The 21,794-nt window shown below is 38.0% G+C and overlaps 1 protein-coding gene across 2 annotated transcripts in view; it reads right to left on the minus strand.

Annotated features, from left to right (window-relative positions):
• Positions 1–1,705: 1,705 nt before the first annotated feature.
• gtf2e1 (general transcription factor IIE, polypeptide 1, alpha) overlaps positions 1,706–21,794 on the minus strand; it is a 55,138-nt gene continuing 35,049 nt past the window's right edge. For both annotated transcript variants that reach the window (XM_088601723.1, XM_088601714.1), the window contains exons 3-5: positions 5,002–5,203; positions 4,112–4,350; positions 1,706–3,478 (exon numbers count right to left, since the gene is read on the minus strand). In XM_088601723.1, coding sequence (XP_088457849.1) covers positions 3,045–3,478; positions 4,112–4,350; positions 5,002–5,203 — 875 coding nt within the window. In that variant the 3' untranslated portion in view covers positions 1,706–3,044. The remainder of the gene's footprint in view (positions 3,479–4,111; positions 4,351–5,001; positions 5,204–21,794) is intronic.

Raw genomic sequence — 21,794 nt, forward strand, 5'->3', positions numbered from 1 at the left:
ATGCGTATGGCAGTTTGCACCCTTACACCTACACGCAGTCTGATACATCCACTAGGGCTGTCCGTACACAGTATGAGCAGTTCTCAGTATCCCCTGCCTCTAGCTAGCAATTATCTACAGTAGTTACCATCCATGGTACTGAAGTCCTGGCTACCCTGCTCCAGCACTCAGTCATTGTTGGTCTCCCTTGAATATGTTAGCTTCACTGTTTTGCTATGATTAGCTTTTGCTTTGCTTGCTTTGCCTTGTCAGCCTGCTGTGAAGCAATCTCCTGCTTTGTCTCCCGACCCTGTGCCCAGATCTTTCTTGGCTTTGTCTGCTTTGCCAGATACTAGGGCACAGAGTGTACAGCAGAACCTATTCAGTGGTGATTCTGGTGACCTTCTCTGATAACAGAGACCTAACCAAAGAATCTGGACAACGAATCTGAGATTGGCATCAGTGGGTTTACTCCCACCTCTTCCCACTCTGTCATGCCTGTATTTGTCCATCTCCATGAACGTCACCACGGAGCTTCCCTGCTCCTGGGGTTGTTCTTTGATACTCACCTTAGCTGACAGATTCTCCAAGGCTGATCACTTTGTCCCCTCGCCAAGGCTTCCATCGGCACTCCAAATGGCCAAGGTCTTCATCAATAAAATATTTTTCCCACTGAAGTTACCAGAGCCCTCAGTTTGTTTCCAGGTTCTAGTGAGCCTTCTGGAACTATCTAGGCATTCAAGTCTACCTCTCCTGGGGGGATTACCCAGAGTCCAATGGCCAGATGGAGTAGTGAACCAGGACCTGGATATTTTGCCAAGGTACCATGTTTCTGTTTTCCAGGACAATTGGGTAAGTCTGTTGCCTTGGGTTAAGTTGTCCTTGAACATCCTGGCTAACACCTTGACAAGTATGTAATCTTTTAAGTGCTTCTATGGCTATCAGCCTCCACTTCTCAGGCTGTCCCAGGATGCTATGCCTGCTGCTGACGCGACTGCATGGGACCTTGAAGGAATGTGACAGCATGTCCACAGAAATCTGCTCAAGGGTACCCAGAGACAGCAGCACTCTGCCAACTGCCTCTGTCGTGCTGTCCCAACAGAGACAAGGTCAGCATGTCTTCGTTTGCCTATTTAAGGTGACAGACTATTGATGTTGTTACCTACCGCTTTGCTCTCCCATTGCACTTGGATGACACATCTTCTATGGCCCTCCATGTTTCCCTGGTAAAGTCCGCTCTCACTAGCATTCTGTCTCCGGACCCATCCCATGCCTCATCCCCACCAGTGGAGGGAACACAAGCTAATTCTGGACTCCTAATGGGTCCAGGGAGTACCCACCTACTGGTCTGTCTCGTGTACTGGGATCCTGCCTGGCTTTCTCTGCTTGAAGATTACCCAGCTACAAACCCTGCCTGTATTTTTGGAAACTCTTTGAATTCTCAAGTGTGATCTCTGACTCTAGCTCCTCGTTCATCTCCACCTTTGTCTTGACACTCTGTGCACCACCCTGCACCTGGATTTAAGTTCCTGCCTCTCCCAGAGTACTGGATTTATTACAATCCGAGCCCCAAAATACAAAAATTAATATCCCACAATCATTTTCTTTCTGTTGAACAATATTTTAGAAACATTTAACAAGGGCATGAATAAATATGGAGGACACTATACATTTTTTTAGAAACAATATAAAGACAAACTAAAAAATAACACCCAAGAACTTGAAGACAGGCTTAAATACCAATGTCTTTTATTTTAAATCTGAAACAAGCCTTTATAAAATAAACAGATACAACCATACAAAGGTCACAAGTTATATTCATCTTCAAAAAACCCACCTAAGTTCAAAAACTGGTTAAGAGAAAAAAAAATGTGTTGGGATACCTATGGTATCCGTAAAAAAAGGAGGAAAAACAAAACATTTTATCTTTATACAATTAAGAAAGAAAATATGATTGAAATGATTTCTCTACAAGCTGGAAAAAAATAGTTTTAAGGTCTTTCACAAATATGTATTTCTTTAAATACTGAAGTGGAAATTGGATAAACACAGTGTTCATTTTGTGCTGTTAAAGAAAGTAAGCGTAGCTGTTTAATCTTCTCAGCTTAATGCAACAAAGTTTTTTTTTAAGCCACTGGCACATGGTATATGTATTATTTGCTTGATACAATAGTAAAGGATTTATTCAGTGCAATATCTTCTTGTTATTATGTCTCTGGTTATTAAAGTAACGTTAAAACAATTATTTACAGATGTTTCCAGAAAATATTCACAAGACCTCCTTCAGAATAAATAAATTAAATATTAAAGGGGTTGTATATATTTTTTTCACAAATGCTGGATTTAGCATTGTGACTTTAGGATTGGAGGTTATAAATAATTAACAGTTTAAACTGGGAATTGTCATACCACTACAAAAAATAATTCTGGGAATGACTTAAATCTGCACAACCTCACATATTAAATTCTTCTGAGGAAATAAAATTAGCCGGTTGATGCCTTTTACAGCGCAACACAGGCATTAATATCTACTACTAAGAAGCCTTAAATCTCTTTAATTCAAAACAACAGGAAATCTTTGTGTATGTGTCCTCACGTACTCTTGGAAACAGTATCATTGTCAGCAGCACATTACCTCATCTGAAGAGAGCTTAAAAAACAATTGTGTTAAAAAGTCTTGCACAAATAGTTACATTTCAATGATAACCAACCCTAACCTTGGCACTTCCAGGTAGCAGGTGTGAAATATATTTCTGTCATTGCACTTTGTTCTTCCACTGGTGTGCAAACAACTAGGCATATACTGATCATCTATTGTGATAAATGGTTCCAAGTTCAAAATATTTTCTCCATTTACACATTTCCTTTGATTACATTTTTAGAAATTGGATTCAGGTATATTCTAAACTTTTAGCCTTGTACCCCAAATTCAACCCCTTCCTTATCTAAAGGAGTTCAGCACTCTGCTATATGCAGTTTCATTGTTTCTGCCATAGATAAGGAGAGAAGATTAGATAAAACAGGATAAAATAACTTGCCTTCCTTTACACAAAAAAAATCGATCCTTAATCATACATTGCCTGGAAGAGATGTTGACTCATTTCAATATAAGCTTCCTTCTCCTCCGGGGTCATCTGTTCAACCAGCTCTGGCCGCTGGCTCACTTCGTGATACAGGAAGGGCCGGCCAGCCACCAGCACGGTGGGCTCTTCTCCTACCTCTTCAAAATCATCTTCATCCTCTTCCTCGTTCTTCAGGTAGCTCTGGGGTGCAGGGTGAGGGGGCGAATCCTCGTCGGACTCGCTGGTGTCGCTCTCCGAGTCACTGTGGTTGCCTGACTGGGACACCCCAGCCATTGCAGCTGCCCCTGCCAGTCCCGCAGCCAAGCCTGTGCCCTTCTTCTCGTGGATCAGGAGGGCACGCATCACCTCCTCGTTCTCATCAGGCTGCATGTGGTGCCCGTCTTCGCCCTCCCGCAGCCCGTCCATGGCCTCTGCACCTGAGGAAAACAAAAACACGCCACTAACATGAATACAACCCTGCAAGACCAAAACAAACCACCGCAAAATGATTTAAGGTTTCTTTTCTGGCGACTTTAAATAAGAGACATTGTCTTTTAAAGCTTTTTAAAGCTTATTTGCAGTTTTTGAAAATCTCTTACAAAAATATTTTCCATTGAAGGTGTTTATGCTAAATATTTAGCAAAACTGTAAGATTCACTAATTGCTCAACATTTGTAGAGCACAGGACAATTTACAGGACACACACATCATGGCATGTACAAACAAGTCTGATAATGACGCTATCCGATAGGCTACTATCATTTTGGTCTTTACTTTTTTGTTTTTCTTCTGGATGTATTCATCTTGAGTTGTAAACAGACAGTTTGAACTCTACAAAGTAACAGGATCACAACAGGAGTCAAGGAGGCTGGAGGTAAGGGGGTGGGGGGTGTACCTTTTGCACTGTCCATCCAAACCACCTTCAAGCCCAGCAAAAGGTTAATATGTTACTCACCTTTTATGGGTACAAACAGTTACATATGAGCAACAGCCTTCTGAGAAAATTACATATAGCAATAAATCTTTTGTAGCAAATGTTCCTTAACCGAACAGCAGTTGGGCTGACTTACTGTGCTTTATATCATCAAGCTCGCTGTATGCACCCTGGACAGTGCTCTCTGTCAACCAGATGGGCCTTTCTTTGGGTGTCTTCCCCTCTCCAGCCAGGCGTTTCTGATCCTCCTGCTCCTCCATGCTAATGATGACTTTCTGTGTGTAGAGATCCTCATAGGCAGAGCCCTTCGTAGCCCAGTTCTCCCTATGGGGCCCAGAGGCTGCTCCACCTGCAGCTGCAGCTGCCCGCTCCCTACTGGAGGAGCAGAAGAAATACAATAGCGTCACCAACAAGAAAAACAAGGCTTAGATGTTTTTATATGAGGTGCTTTGTGAAATGGAAGACACATTTCTTGCCTTTAACCACACATTTTCCCCTCATTGAATCCTTATTACAACTGAAAAACAGCTATTCAGTCCATTCATGCAAACACTTTTAAACCCTTCAGTGGAGATCTTTGGTATCAAATTATGAGGTGAAAGAGGCTTTGTACAGCCAAAGTCCATTGGAAATGGAATTCATTACTCTTTTAAACCTGGCCTTATAACACACTTACAAATGAATTGAACCATGGCTCAGCATTCCTATAATTTTAAGTCCATCATCATGTTATCCTGTCTAGGAAGATTTAGCAGTTTTCTATTACATTATGAAAAGACAACATCAACAAATAGTGAGCCAAGATTGTATTTTTGATCTTACTTAATGTAAGATATATTTTGCAAACATTATTTATAATTACTGAATGTTGCAGGAAAAAATACTAAACTTTAAGCTGTATCAATGATAAACTTGATGACAAACAATGATGTAAACTTGATAGTGATTGGAAGCATTACTGAATTGTAACAATTTCAATATGACCTTTTGCTTTTCACCATAAAAATATGATGCTCTGTTACCAACCTTTGCTTGAGAGCTGGGATCTCAGCAGGCTCCGGTTCCAGTAAATCAGAAGACAGATTGATCTCCTCCGTCTCTCGGAGGAGGATATAGATCGGTTCTATTTGATCATTGAACCTGGCCACCAATGTCCGTGCATCCTTCTTTGGCAAAGCAGACTCATCCTCCTCTACCTCTGTCTGGCAAAACGTACAGCGGAAAGTTCCTGAAATATATGAAGACATACAATAAGTGACCATGAGCGATCACTGGTAAGGGCTACTGAACAAAATCAAACTTCTCATCTCAAAGCGGCCACGTATGTCTGCCAATGCTCCTCTAAGACAATAATATTATGAGTATTGGCTGCGATCCCATCAAGGACTTTGGCTGGATAGGGAAAATGGAAGGATTAGACATTAAAACTTTATACCACAAACAGCACGTGAGCTACTGCATGTCCAGCTGACCCCATATTATTAATAAGAACATAAAACGAGCTCCAAAAGGAGGAAGACGCCTGTCCCATTGTGCTTGTTTACTGATAAATCCCATTAAACCTGCATTTTGGGACATCTTCAAAATGATTCTGTTGCAGAAGTAAAGCTCACATCAAAGCATGCTGAAGGTGTCATTCAGTGTTTCTGTATGCAGCGGACTTGCGCTGGGCGCAACAGTACAGTCTCTCTGGCCTCGAATATCTGATATCATCAAAAGAACTGACATGTCCCTAGCTATGGCAGGTAACAATCCAGCTGTTATACATGTTGGCATAAATGACACTGGTATAACAGCACAGTTTCTATCACATTTAAACACAAAATGAACATGGACCCAACCAGAAGTCTTCAGGAGTCCTCCTAGCATTGGGCAAAGGCAAACAGCTTCACATATATAACAATATAACACATGGATGAGCACATGTTGTGCAAAGGTGGCCTCGGCTTTCTTAACCACTGGAAACATTAGACTGGCATTGATGTGGACAGATTACATCTGAATGAGATGGGCACAGCCAGTTTAGCACAAGGATCTACAAACAGATCCAGAAACACTGAAGATGAATGATCTTGAAACATTTCAGAACCACAAAGAAACATTCAAGAATGAAAGAAGGGAGACAATCTAAGAAAGACTCACGGGCATGGGTTGAAGAAAGACAAAAGGAGGACCCAGGGGAAAAGAAAACCAAGGACCAGATAAAGAAGTGCTGAAGGACTTAAGAAACTGTTCTCGAAGAAAACACCTAAAAATGCTAGAAGCATTATAAACAAAATGCACAGGATAGAAACTACCACATTAGCAGGCAATTATGAGGCCATTGGAACCACAGGAACATGGCTAATTGAGAGCGATGAAAATGAATGCAACATTAGTGAATACACACTATTCTGCAGAGAGAGAAGAGGGAGAGGTATAGCACAACATATCAAAAGCAGAGAAGCGTAGCCTAGAATACTGTAGATCTCCGAGTCTATAATGAAATTTAAAATCTGTGCATAAAAGAAGTAGTTTGTTTGGCAGAGACCTCATCTTTCATGCTACTCACAATTGGAAAAACCACCATAGACAGAGGTTGCCACATGTGTGCAAGAACAACGTGGAAACAGAGTGCCCTGGTGGATGATGATGGTGACCACATTACGTTTATATCACGCTATTAATCTGCAGCAGGAACTTACTGTACTACTTGCTATTTAAGTATCTATCGAAAACTTTCTGTAAATCAAAAATGTTACTTTGGGACCCAGGAGAGGGTTTTACAACCCAGCACAACCCTGCAAAACCCTGCAATATCAATAATGAAACATGAACCAGAAGTCAGAATAGGGACAACTCTATGCAAAGTGTTATGGGACAAGCCACCCAGCCAGACTGAGTTAAGCTGATACCTTGGCATCTTTCAAGTGTAAATGAATGAGATCCTCTTATTAACTAGTTACTAATTACCAAATGGGCAAAATCATATTGATTTGAGTGAGCAAGATCTGTGAAGGATAGTAATGCAGGCTGCCCTGCTCTTGTTTAAAGCTTTTGTTAAAACTCCATGAAACAACCTGGTGCCCTCTCCATACAATGCTACTAACAATGTGCATATGTTGCTACAAGGTGCAACTTTCACATTACAGTTTACTAAATAAGCCAAATAACCTTGCAAACACTCCACTTACACTACACTACACATATGTACAGATGCTTTAATGGAGTTCCCATAGTCAAATTACCCCTAGATATAAAGTAAATTAAAAAATCCTGCTGTGAGAACAACCGCCTAAGGAAATAAAACTAATATAAACCACTGCAGTCAAGCTCCCTAAAGTCTTTTCTCTTCCTTGGCCAGTTCACTGCACCTATTCAATCAGCTCTGCAACTGCCCCGCTAGATGTATTTTTCATAAATAAATATTTTACTCTGTCACAGCACTCACTTCAGTATCAACAGAAAGGGCTGACATCAAACCACTTAAAATAAAATGCGTATAACTCTTTTTTCCCCCCCTTTCTGCATTCTTCAACACTCCTGAAATTTCAATTTCACTTCCTTTTTCCTCTCGAATATTCTGTGCTGGTTACAGTAAATGCAAACAAAATGAAAGAATAATGGAACCACAGAATTAAAAAAAAAACTAGAATTTTGGCAGAAGCACCATTTTGACACAAGGAAGTTGGGGGAAAAAAATATGAGTTTCAAAACTTTCATTCAGCACTTTGTAAAAACTGGGTAATTATCTTTAAAACAAATGTAATATCAGGTGTTCCACGGGGATCCATTCTGGGGCTAATTTTGTATTCTAAATTCTAATGTATATTACATTAAGGGAAAACAAAATAATTAAAAGAATGTCCTACAATGACAGACTGAAGGAATTTAACATTTGTACACAAGAAGGTTACCATGGGATCTAATCCAAATATTCAAAATCATTCAAGGCACTGACTGTCTACCCAGAGGATTTTCCTGAATCAACGGTAAAAAAAACAAACTACAGGATTAATTGGAAAATATATGAAAATGTATTTAAAAACAAAAAAGGAGGTTCTTTCTTATGCAAAGGCTTGTGGGAGTATGGACTCAGCTACCCAGCTATTCTGCTGAAGGTGATAACCTTCTTCTTTTAGGAAAAGGCTGGGTGAAATCCTTGGATTAAATTGAAAATATCAAACAGGCTAGATGGGCCAATTGGCCTCCACTCATCTGTAACCTTTTTAGTGTTTTTATATAGAATTTGATTTCTGTGCTTCATGCTACATCATTGCATTCACCTTAAATTGCGTCTTTCTAGCTGCTAATTACTACAACACACCTTTTCATCATTTTATTTACCCACTGCCTGATAGATCGCGATGCTTGGATCTGATCCTAAGCATGCATGTCCCGAAGAGCTGTGAAATCAGAATCTGGCCCAAGACGGCAGACACAGGAAATGTCAACTACTTCATTCAGATGTCCCTTGTGTTAGGCTCAGAAGAGCAGGATAACAACTCTGGACTTTGTAAAGATTGTCAAAGGCTTATGATGATCAAAGTACCACAAATCCACTTCCAAGAGGTAGCAACCATCAGGCTTGGGACACCCAGATGTTTATTTTCTGCCACTAGGACTTTGTTTTCCTCTCCTCCGTGCCCACAATATCCATAATATTGCTATATTCTTAATTACAAAACAAATATGTAAAGTGCTCACTGGCAAACTGTTACAAAGGGACTGTAGCAGATAAAATATTGAGTGTTTGCATTGCTGCATGTGTTCCATGTATTTGCACTCTATGCCATTGTTGTATGTACTGTAGTATTTGTATTATAGTGTTCATCATGCCACCTTTGTTGTTTAAATTCCTTTGTTAACAGTTTATTTAAAGAATCACTTTTTAATAAAAGAGTCAACTAAACAATAAATACAAAAGATTTCCTTCCACAGCCACGAATGTTGTTTTTGCAAGACTAATGCTCTACATACAGTACCGCAGTGACATAAAAGCACTGGTTTCCAAAGTATGACATTTTGTAAAACATAAAAGATGGGTGGGAGTCATGGGATAGAAGAACATTTGATTTTGTAGCCAGGGCTGTCCTTGGCAAACTTTCTGCATGAACTGCAATGTTGAACACAGCAATTGTACTAAAGAATGACACAAACACTCTTCCACAATAAAAAGACTTATAATTCATATAGCATGTGCTTATATGAAACCTCTTCCAGTTATCCATTATCTCCACATAAACTGAAAGCTTCATTCAAATCCTGGGGCTACAAAGAAGGAATACCAAAACTGCAAAATGGATTATGTCACAAATGAAGACATATTTCACAGATAAACCAACTATAATCCTAGACATTAAGAGATGTTTATTAATTCTGACGGACACCAGTCGCTTGCCATCCATCTTCTCACAGGGATGTGGAGAAAGAGCTTGGCCATCTGTTCCTGTGATTATTTTCAGCTCTAGCCATGTTTTTCTAACTGAGCAGTCACAGCAAGGACTGAGACTCCCTCATATTGAATTCTTGGTAGGAAAAAAGCAAAGCCTGCTCATGAGTGTTAAAAGTCACCAAGCTGTGAGGCAGATTTCCTAGAAAGTAAACTGGGGAAGATAGGAAACTGGACAAACTTTCACCAGTTTTCCTTGTGAACTATTTTCTTAGCAGACTGTTGACAATGTCTGAAGATAGAACTGCAGTCCTTTTGGGGTTCATATCACACTGCTAAAGAAAAGGTGATATGCTGTTAAAATGGTTCTGCAGTCAAAATTCCCAATGCAGACACAGAATAAGTGCTTTACTTTTTCCTCAAGTGGTTTTGAGCCCAAAGTGTCTGACAGATAAATGTACTGCATAACAAATGTCTTTTCTAAATGGTGTTCATAGTACACAGGGATTTCCATGCAAAAGGCTATAAATGACTGACTGCGATTCCAATTCCCAATATCGGTTAAAATATTATTAGACCTTTGTTTTATTTTTAACACAACTATTCAAAACAAGCAGACAGCAATCATGTTCATACAATTCTGTACATAGGTACAGAGTGGTACCCATGTCAAACTTCATTTCTGGATCTGAAGCTATATACATTAAATATTTACTGGAATTTGCTAAACTGGAAATAAAAACTGCAAATACTACACCATAGTGGTAACATTATTTTCTTACATACAGTATATATTTCAACTTATATGTCATGACAAATAACCACCAAAACAGGTGATAGATACTTGATCTGAATCCTGAATTAATCAAGGTTTATTAATCTTGAGTGATTCTACTACCTGAAACATGTCTGCTTCTTCTAAGTTAAAAAAATAATAAAGAAATGTACAGTATCCTTCTGCTGCCTGAGGCATGTTGCTCACTTCTTCTTTAGTGAACACCTTAGTGAAATACTCATCTAGCACATCAATCCTTTTCGTTTGTCTAGATTTTTCTCATCATTGTCCTGAATACATGTTAATTAATCATATGCATTTGTGCTGCTGGAGTACTGAAAAAACTTAGTATTCATTTTAGATAAAAGATTGTGGAAGTCGAGAACAAGCTGACCATGTGGTTGAAGGTGATACAATGGCTTCTTTAAGGATACAGATCTGAGAACCTCAGACCATTTTGCTCCCAATGACCATATGGGCTTGATGGACTGAATGGTTTCTTCTCATCTGTAAATTCTCTAAATTTCTTAGTCATGACCTTGCTTTAATATTCCATCTGAAGGACAGCACCTTCTCTAACAGTTTCTCTAGTCACTATAACAGAGCGATTAATACAGAATGTTTCACTTACACAATTTATAGGTGTAAACTAATATCTCCCATACTAGGCCCAACCTAGTTTAGCTTCTGAGAACTCACATGATTAAGGAAGGTGGCAATACAGCTGTCACACACAAAATGTTCTTATATTATTCATATAAAAAGTGCCCAATCATCTCAGTTTTAAAGGCTCTTCAGTTTTTTCTACTCCTGTCCTTTGTGTCGTTTCACTTTTGATTCTGAAGTCCATTGGGTTGACGAATTCGTAATTCTGTGGATTTAAAATTTCACACAATATTTTAAATGGCTTTTAGTCTATCAATGCTTGAATTCAGTTTGACACTTCCTCATCTATATACAGAGACATACTGAAAAAGTCCAAACTACTTAATTTCTTCAGACGTTTAAGTGTTTTGTCACAATTAAAGAAGAAAAATATTCATAGCAAAGTAGAGAGGAAAATAAAAGGCCAAGTCTTCGGTTAGCCTTCTAAAGCAATCACTGAACGTTTTTCCACAGCACACAGTTCTCCATATTTTAGGACCTACTGCTGTGTAAAACAATTTATTTTCATTTTTAGCACTAATTCTCAAAAAATAGTGGAAAATGAGGCAAACAAATTTCGCAATAATCTGAAAAATAAATCAAAATTAAAGGTTTAAGTCAGAATCACAAACATCTTCATACAGCTCCCACAGCAAAATTCTCATTTCTGCAGATCTCTTTATTGTCTTTCACCTCCATCTGAGAGACGGTACAAACAGACTACCTAAAAAAACTACTCATCCTGTTTTCCTTTGGTCTTGATGTCAAGAACACAAAGTACAATAAGGCAGAAAAATAAATGTGTTCATCCTTTTAGGGAAAAAAAACTCAATTACCAGGCTGAAAGAATACAACATCTAGAGTCATCATCAGGCTGAGGTACTAAAGGATTGTGCTTTTTTCCATGAGTTGCAAACTTATCACAAGTGAATCAGCATTGTTTTATGACGTGTACAAAAGAAGATTGATATTTGCTAGGCTAAAAAAAACATTTTGTGGAAGCAAATCATATATGTGGTTATAATTTCAGATGTCACAAAAATGTGGTATAGTTTGTGCAAATGAGGGTTCTATAATATTAAAACAAGAATGCACAAAAGCTATTTGCAACTACAGCACTTAAAAACCAACCTGTTAGGTTATAGCTAGTGCAGGGCGATAATTCGATAACGATAATTATCGCGATATAATTTTCCGCGATATAATTTTAACAAAAGTTCGATAAATGTTCGATATATATGTTTATGCTTTGCGCATGATGTGCGCATGCGCACAAAATACTGCGCGAGTGTGCGTGCGTGTTGCAGACCGGGCAGCTAACGTGGTGTTGTTTACCCACACGGTGGTGGCTGACAGGATTGTAGTTAGAGTGGAGAAATGAGCGACAATGAAGCAAATGTAGTGCTGCCAACGACCAGCTCGAAGGACGATGACATCGTTGACAGAAAAGGTCATTCAACTTTGGTAATTTGGAGATGTTTTGGCTTTTTACAATCAGACATAAAACAGAGCACTTTAAACTTTGCAGTCTGTCGGAGCCATCTTCTATGTGTGTTTTATCACACTGCAGTATTTAATTTTTCTATTAAGATATTTATTTTGTAAATTTTACTCATGCATATTTTGCATAAACAAAGACTTGAATACTCTCTACCTCAGATTTGTTTAATGTTTCTGCTGTTTGGCAAGTGTTTGTTGTGTTCTTAAAATAAAGAGTTGTTTAATTAACCAATTAACTGTCTGGTTTCTTCAACTTTCACTCAGGAGAAAAAATCTGCCTTTAAACTAGAATAATCGATAATTATCGATATCGACTGATATGAAATTTTTTATCATGATAACGTTTTTGGCCATATCGCCCAGCCTTAGTTATAGGTCAGGAAACCTTAAATATGTCTTAAAAGTCACAATCAGCAAACCTTTAAAAGGCATTGTAAGAAAAGCATCTTACCTTAAGCTTACTATAACTGTATCAAGGAGATGTTATCTTCACAAGTATGAATCATACTGCAAGAAAAAAATGGATTTTTGTGTCCTCTTTAAATTATAGAAAAACCAAATTAGGAATAGGTACTGAATGATCTAAAAAGGTTCAGTCCTCATTATAAAGAACCACTATACAGGGTTTTTTTTAGTCTCTTTATAAGCTCCAACACCTTAAGAATTGCACAAAGCTGTCATATTGATCCAATTAAACCAATAGAGCTGATTAACAATGTGGAGAGCCAAGCTTGAATGAAAAAGACTGCACAGTGCTGACCTAAAAATAAATTTGAACACCTCATCCACAGAGGCTGTGCCATCTTTGTAATGATGAAACTATAACCTTATACTACTGTAAACATGTTCATTCCTGCAAGGGACAGTAGCAGCAGTTCTAGGCATTTGCTAGTCTACATTTTCTTGTTCATTAAAAAAAAAAGCTGTGCTTAATGCATAATTGAGAAACATGCACAAATTCCTTGATGACATTCATTTCAAACTTAATTACAAATTAAATGGAAGGTAGGTTAGGTCATGACAATTACAAATCATTGCATTACAAAGTGTAACGCAATTTCCTATTTCTGTGGTAAAAATGTCCTTTCCTTTCCTTCACCTTTACTGCTAGTGCCAGGTTGTCATCCATTACTCTAAAACACAACATCACCACACAAGCTGAACTAATATTTATCCAGAAAACTCTTTTTAACACTATACAGTGCTTCACTTGCTAAAGCACAGCAACAGATATTTAAATGAGCATTTTATGGCTTTTCTTATTGACATTTTGTTCTCGGTACACTACGCAATGCTTACTTTGTGAATTGTAACAAAACTGCAGTATGTTTGCAGTAAGATGGGCCTTTTTTCGAATGATTGAGCTCAATCCTGTCTGAGTGTAGGACTTTGCCGTGGTTACAATACTAGGGGAGGAGAAAAGCTCAGCACATAATATCGTTATCATAATAAAGTATATGTCTAACATTGCAATCAAGGCAAAAAGAAGGACAGATGAGTCTGTTGTCGCATTCCAAGAAGCAGAGCTGCCAACGGTGACTTCCACATGAATAAGGGATTTGAAAACCCTGCTACACCAGATACCCCCCTCCCCAGGAACTGCAAAGGCAGATTAAATAGCTCTGCACACCAGTGCTTGTCACTTGGTCGCTCTATGCTGCAGGAGACAGGTGCTGCTGGCAGTGTGTGCCCAGTGACTCACAGATAAACTCCATCCAGAAACACATGGAATACACTGAGTTTGACAGGAAGTCAGTGAGCAGCAAACAGCGTGGGCCAGTGTGTGATTATCTTTTTTTTTTCTAAAAATGAGACAAAGCAGTAGGGAGTAAGTTTTAGTAGAGATGGCAATCTCTTTTAAGACTTTGTTGGAACAAAGGAACAGCCCACATTTGAACCTCATTTACTCAAAAAAGTAACACCATAAACTTCCTTCAGTTAGACTCTAGCTGCAACTTAGACCCAACTTGACATCAGCTACTTCAAGGAACTCATGAAACACCGCAGAGATACACACACGTATTGTCAATCACAAATGGATCAGTCTCTGATAAAAACACATAGACTGTTACACGAGATAAGAACTCATATGAGAACATAAGAAAGCGTATTTTTTTAGTACATTGCTCAAGAAAGGGTACAATGGTAGTGCTCCCACTTAAGAGCCCTTGTTTACATCTCCTGTATATCTTCCGTTGAGCTCACTATTAAGTGATGCACAGCATATACCTAAATCAAGGTTGTCAAGATCCGTGCATCTCCAGGTTAAGCAAGGTCATGTGACTGAGACTCATTTTTTAGCCGGCCCTTTTGCTTTGTAGCTTCTGTTCTAGGGCTTTTGATGCTTTGTAAGCAGCTTTGTTGCACCCCACATCCTGCGATCAAGTGTATGCTGTGTCTCAACCACTGGCGGGCTGCTTAGAAAAATCATCTTCTCAGTGCTGGTTGGTGCCTAAGTGTTTGAGATACCTTTACTGCTGTAACAAGTTGGTTCATTATACTCAACTACACTGTTAAAATGTGTATTAATATAATGAGAAAAGGAAAGGGGCCTAAAACAGATCCTGGTGTCATCCCACTAATTGCCTCAGCACAACTACAGCTAACACTTTATTCAGTTTAAAATAAAAGACTGTGATCAGATGTATTTGTAGAGGCACTAAAATATTGTATGATGTTTATTATAACTGGCATGTCATTAAGATGAGTCATGTAGTGAATACATATTTCATCCAGTGTTTAGGGGCCTCAGCCAATAGGAGTCACAGTATGTAATTTATATATTCCATCTGCATACATTTAAAATAGACTCCTTCTAACTATTCAGATCTTAACTAAGAAGATCAACAATACCTTTCACACTGCCATTATTAAGAAGAGCAGTCATTATAATATTCTTAAAATTGTCTGAAATGCAAAGGAATGGTTCTTTATTGAGTCTACAAGACTACAATATAGCAAAGTGGCAATGAATAATCTCTGGCAGCAAGTGTTGAGCTGCAATTCCGTTTCTGCTATCAATAAGGGGACAGATATAGTATATAGCTTTTGTAGAAAGCAAGCATAGTTAATATTTCTTTAGATGTATAGATCTGATCCCATACAAACCATAAGGTTTTGCATGTACTATGCATGTTGTTATTCAAGGGGAAAAGCTCTGTATTTGATTAGAATGTCTCTATGCAATCTAACAAAACACAGATTAAGGAGAACACAAAGGCCACACAGAAGGATTTCTGCAAAACACTAGTAACTGAAAACTGTGGAAGCAATCAGGGATATTTAGTATAAGCATCAAATTCCAAATCAGAAAGATCTTCTAATTACCATTATGAGACAATTAAAGGCAGTTTTATTTTTACATTTCAATTTGATACCGTCTGCTTAATAGTGTTGTGCAATCATTGTAATGCCTGGGTGGGTGAGAGCACACAGTCCATGGTTTCGAGGGGCTGCATACCAGCCGTAGCGATAAGAAGCTGCTCGGGCCGATTATCTCAGCCTCCCTCATCCTATGAACGGGTGCTCCGCTAATCATTCCTCCTTATTTAAAACCTATTATGCCACTGGTATGGTGCTCTGCGATTGAGCTGCTTTCGAGAAGTGTGCTCTCTGAAGTGGCCATTTATGTCAGCCTCCTGCTCAGCACCAGACCAGTCCCGATTTCATCCGATATATATCCTTTCACCATCTCCTTCATTTGTTGGCCATCTCCGGCAGTCTCTGAGCTCCACCTCTTTGGTCAGTTTCAGTTAGCAACGTCACCACAATTATAGTATATACATATAAATTACAATTATAGCATATACAGGTAAATTATAGTATATACATTACAATTAATTTCTAAACAGACACATTAAATATGGACACTAGACCAGAATCATTACCGATACTCATTTGGCCAGTGACACGGAGTGTACTTGACATTTGCCTCAACCATTCATACACAACTGTGACATTACACTGCTCCTTTCAAACGTTTCAAGCGTTTTACCTGCACTTACACAATGCCTGGAAGTTAAAAGAAATCATTTCAGATCTAACGGAAGGAAAAAAGAATGTAAAATGTGAAAAAATACAGAACAAGAATTTTGTCCATGCCCAGAGTGGGGCGCAGCATATAACTGGCTTGATGCTTTGCTGGGTACTATGAAAGATGTTAGATTCATACACCCTAATAAATTACCACACACAAATGAACAGGTATTAATTGTTCAGTACGTCCACAGCAGTATTCTGCTTTTTCAGACATTTCGTGTTCTGAAATGAAACTATAGCACTAGCTGTATCTCACAAACACAGCTACCAATATACAGCGTATGCACACTATACATTGTACAAACCTGAATCTACTCAGCTAATAACCAATAAAACCAATTCCTCAAAATATTTTAAAAACCAAGTCCACATACAATATGAAGTACAAATTCCTAAACTGTTATATGCAGCTGCCAAACATGTTTCTTTATACTTCAAATACAGTATACAGGGTCACATGAAATTTTACACGTGAAAGGGGGCCTGTTCACCTATCTAGCTTATTTGGATGCTTAGAGCAGTGACAAATTATTGTACTATTGTGCTTACTTAATAGGTTGCTCTGCATTTGTCTTAAATGATTCTATAATATGTTTTGTATCAACTGGACCACTCAGCTCATTGCTAAAGCAGATGTCTCATTTTCTGGGCAACTGTAGCTCTCGAGTACCACAATTGACCAGTTCTTACTTAACCGAATCACCTTATTAAATAATCAAAACCAATTAGTTTCAAGTCTTTACAAACTGAATTCTTTAAGGTGACCTTTACAAACTGCTTCACTTGTATAAGGTATTGTGTTGTACATTTAATTGGGTTAACTTCATTCTTTATTATTTCTAATTTATTATTTTAAGACTGTCATCAAAATCTAATTACATTTTAGGTCTAAAATATACAAGAGTATAATAGAGTGCACAAACTTTTTTATTGGCACTGTATATGCGCTTCTACCTACTTTTCTCTCTGCATGCAAACCTGCAATTAATTCCAAGGGAAATCTAAAGTACATAGCTGGATCAGTAGGAAGCTCACTGTCAACCTTACCCCATCCCCTACTACCAGACAGATCTGGCTACCCAGAGAGCTACAGGTACAGGCTGGAACAGAGATGAAGTTTATGTAACACTGCAAGAAATATTCAAGGATTGGACAAACATTCTTCTCCAAAATAAATCCCCGAATTCTCACACCTGCCAGAATCACAGCAGCTATGAATCCTACTGGGGGATAGTGGAGGAAGCTCAGTATGGCTGCAGCTCAATATCTCCTGTGACAGCCTGAAGAACAGAGCATCAGCTTCCTCAAATAATACGATGTTATTGTTCCAAATGTTTGTAAATATTTTTGCTAATTGGTACTACTTTGGCAACAATGTAATTCATCAGTCGCTGAAATAAAGCTCTTTGAAATTGCATTCACATTCCAGTAGTGAAATGCCCTATTACATAGGAACCCAGACCTTCAGCTCTTAGCAGGGGTCTGTGTCTACCTACCACCCAGATCGTATCCGTTTTACACCTGACTCCTTGATAACGGTACAATTTCCCCTTAGTAAGGAGTAAGGCATGAAACAGACAAGATCCAAGACAGAATGTTTCTTTGTTCAATTCACATAAAAGGGAGAAGTGATATCTGACAATTTCCAATGGAGTACAGGATACGGGCGTGGAAGTGAACACAGAATATGGGGAGACATCTGATCAGGCCTGGCAGTCAAAGCCTGAGGTCTGCGCCTCACTGTCAGCTCCACCCAGGCAGTACACAAATATAAGCTATGTTCCTATTAATGATACAAAACTGCTTAATGTAACCAAAAGATTAGTTTGTTCACAACTAAAAACGTCTTCTACAATACATTTATTTTCAATAAAATAAAACAATTTCAAAGTTAATGATGAATAACCTCACTGCTTATTGAACGTATTTATTTTGCCAGGTACTGTGATAACCTGTCTTATTAATTCAATGATGTCTACAGAGGACATGGTTACTATGGGTTATGTCAATGGCTATCGCTACATCACAGGACTTGTTTCAAACATTTAAGTTATAGTTGTTTATCAACTTGTAGATGCACATTATAGACTTGCACTTTACAGGTTCTATGCCTGATGATAAGATAAACCCTACTTGAAAGTACTTACAACTTATGCAATCTTTATCCAAATATGTCCTTACATTGATGAACATACAGTTTTTGGATTGGAGATTCAGCAGCAAACACTGAAGAATTCAAGTCAGATTTATATCCTTATACTGACTACGCAGTTTCCTCTACAGCTCTTCATTGTCAAAAGGGAGAAAGTGCAAGGACATGTTTGCATTTTGTCACTATGGCTTTCTCTAGCAAAGTTCATGTCAGACTGCATTAAAAGAAAGGCTATGGTGAATCTCCAAAGTTCTAGAAGAAAGCAATGCCTTATGCACCTACAGGTTGAAAATACACATTTAAGATTTTCAATACACATTTTAAATTACTTTAGTGAAAATATTAAATGCGTATTGTAAATTACTTTAGTAATTTAAAGTTCATATCCTGCAACAGTTAATGGGCAGTTCTATTATGTGGCTATGCTGCAGTTTTCATTGTTCAAAGCCATGACATTGTGCCTATGGCTGACTTTGGTACAATCAACATCAAGCTGATTAAGTCTTGTGGCTGTGAGATGCATCACTTGTAACAAATCTGTATTTACAGAAAAGGATGAGACTTTAAAAGTGCAGACAAGTTTAATTCATTTTAAAAAAATATGCAGCACCCGTAGGACCACTGCCTTCTGAACTGGATGGTATACAGCGATTATACACGGGGTGTATAAGGACTCATGTGCATCTAACTAACAGCTACTGACTTCCTTGCCATTTGATTTTATGATTTTATTTTGTGAAAGTTCCACAATATAAAAAAGCATTCAATGTATGGTATAGTGTGAATCAAACCCTCTATAATGAAAAAAGTGATTTAATGAGCAAAAATAAGATATGATCATACAAAATAAAAATCTACAAGGGTGTTGCATGTAGAAATTCCAGAAACTAAAGTCAATTTAGTCCAGGTACAACATGCTGTCTTCTTACTCAAGTTGACTTTCACAACTCCAGAAGAATAGGCAGGACAAAAGGCGACACAGACTTCAGGGATAAGATCTCAAACTCTCTTATCTATGAGGAACAGCTGTGTACTAGAGGACTTGGCCTGGGTCACAGTATTTACATTTGACTTTACAGCGCAATACTCACTGTGACACTGCCACCTACGAGACATTGAAAGCAGCTGAAGTAAAGAACCTTCCGTCTCTCATGAAGTACATAAATAAGAACACAGGAAAGGTTACTAAGACACCTCACTATTCAAAGAAAAACATTTGCTTTGAGATGGTTTCTTCCTTAAGTAATGACTACCAATAAGGCTACTTAATTAAAAGTCTACCATACAAGAACAAATCAAAACTATGATACTGGTGTTATTTTCCAAATGTGTTAACAAATCCACTCTTTTACAAAAAGTCTTACAACAGTAACCCAAAGAAGTTACAATTAAGGGGTCAATCTGTCAACTTGTTTGGTTCCTAGCACACAACTGACGTGAGTATCTTATTTATCGTGATGAGGATTTAAAGCAAAGCTGTCAGCCTCCACAACATTACTGGATAGGTTCTTAAATGTTCTGTATTAAGTGTCTGGTATTGAATGCTCGAAAGTTGTCTAAATCCATTCAATTTGCAGCATCTATGGCATTTGCCAATCTGAATATTTTGGTATCAACTCAGCAAACTTGACTTTTACTAAATATAACTAAATCATGGAGATCGGAAAATCAGTGGTCCTAATACAGACCCCTGTGGTTCTTCATCAATTATATCAACCCAGTTAGAGAACTTTTACTTGTATTTTGTTTTCTACACATTAATCCTGGGGTCAAAAACCACGTTACGCCTGCTATGAGGGGCATTGCTAATGAAAGCTCTTTGATTCAACAAAACTGATTCAGCTGGTTTATTTACTGCATTACGTAGTGGCTCCAGCATATTTAGATTCTCAGAACAGTTTGCAAGATATGTGTTTTACACTTGAAGAGTACAAAATGGTAGATATAACAAGGCAAAGTTATATATTTGATCATTTCAGCCCTCTTGGAGAGATGAACACATTTTTTTATCTTAAAGACCTGTGGATGGTGTTCTGTATTACTTTATTAACCTGTGTTAGTGAAAATCTAGCTATACAGAGAAGTTATAAAATTGCACAATTATGTTGCATAATATAGAAGGCCATTTACAAATGGGAAATATATAAAAGAAACTTTTCCTAGTTGTTTGGATGTTTTGTTCAATAAAATCAACTAACACCAAAATAAAGGACTTACTTGTGACAGTTTAATCAGTAGAGAACCCTAAATAAAATAGCATTAAAAAGAGAGCGGTGTTATAATAATATATTTAGTGTTGCACTTGATGAATGTGTGGATCGCTTAATAATGTACGGCATGGAAGGAATATCTTCTGAATTGTGCAATATTTTCTCAAGACATTCACTGTTTGACTTTCAACTACTTCCAACATCTTGCAGAAGTTTAGATGGAATTCTAATGGTACAATTCACATAACAGTTTTTAACCAGAAATCAGGAATTCCTGAAAATCCTGAAAGGAATTTGCTCAAAAGCTCTCTTTTTTCACACTTGAGCCTATTGAGAGAGGTCATAGGGTCTCTATCATGAACTATTGGGAGTGTCTATCTGTGAAATATGACTATTTGAAGGAAGCCACATTCTAATTCCCCTTAGCATTTGGATCTGTATACTATCTGAAAAGTAAAAACAAAAATACACAATCTTTTTAAGTGAAACAGAGAAGAAGGCTCCATAGCCTAAACTTGATTTCCACCTTTGGTAAATACCTCAGTAAAAAATATTTTATTCCCCCCCCCATCAACTAAGTATCCTTTGTTGTATCCAACCTGTGTATGAAATTTACTGCACAATATTTTAACTGCTTACTTTCTTTTGAAATAATTTTACATTCTCTCTCCATATTGTTTAAACCATCTGGGTCCCTGGCCTTTGACTTACTTGTAGGGTGAAAGTATTCTGCATTTCCAGCAGAGTATTTGTATATCTGTCCCACATAGATTGTGGGTGCTCTTCTCATCATTGTTAAGTTCTTGTGTCTGAATTTTCTTTATGATATCAAATGCAACATCTTCACATCTTCCATCTTCCTGTCTATGAGGTGCGCTGCATACCTACAAATATAGTATTCTTCAATTCATTCTCTGTTAGCTGTGTTGCTGTGATTCCAATTACATCATGATCACTTGCTAATGCAGCATGTTCTATCTATTGCATTATGTTCCTAATACTCCTGACATTTAGGTATAAGCACTTAAATACCTGGTCTTTTGATGCTGACATTTTGTTTTTCTCTTGGGTTCTCTTCTTGGCTCAACTCCTTGTGCATCTGTATTTTCCCCTCTTCCACTAAATTTT

Source organism: Lepisosteus platostomus, chromosome 2, assembly GCF_059453375.1.
Source record: "Lepisosteus platostomus isolate fLepPlt1 chromosome 2, fLepPlt1.hap1, whole genome shotgun sequence".
NCBI lineage: Eukaryota > Metazoa > Chordata > Actinopteri > Semionotiformes > Lepisosteidae > Lepisosteus > Lepisosteus platostomus.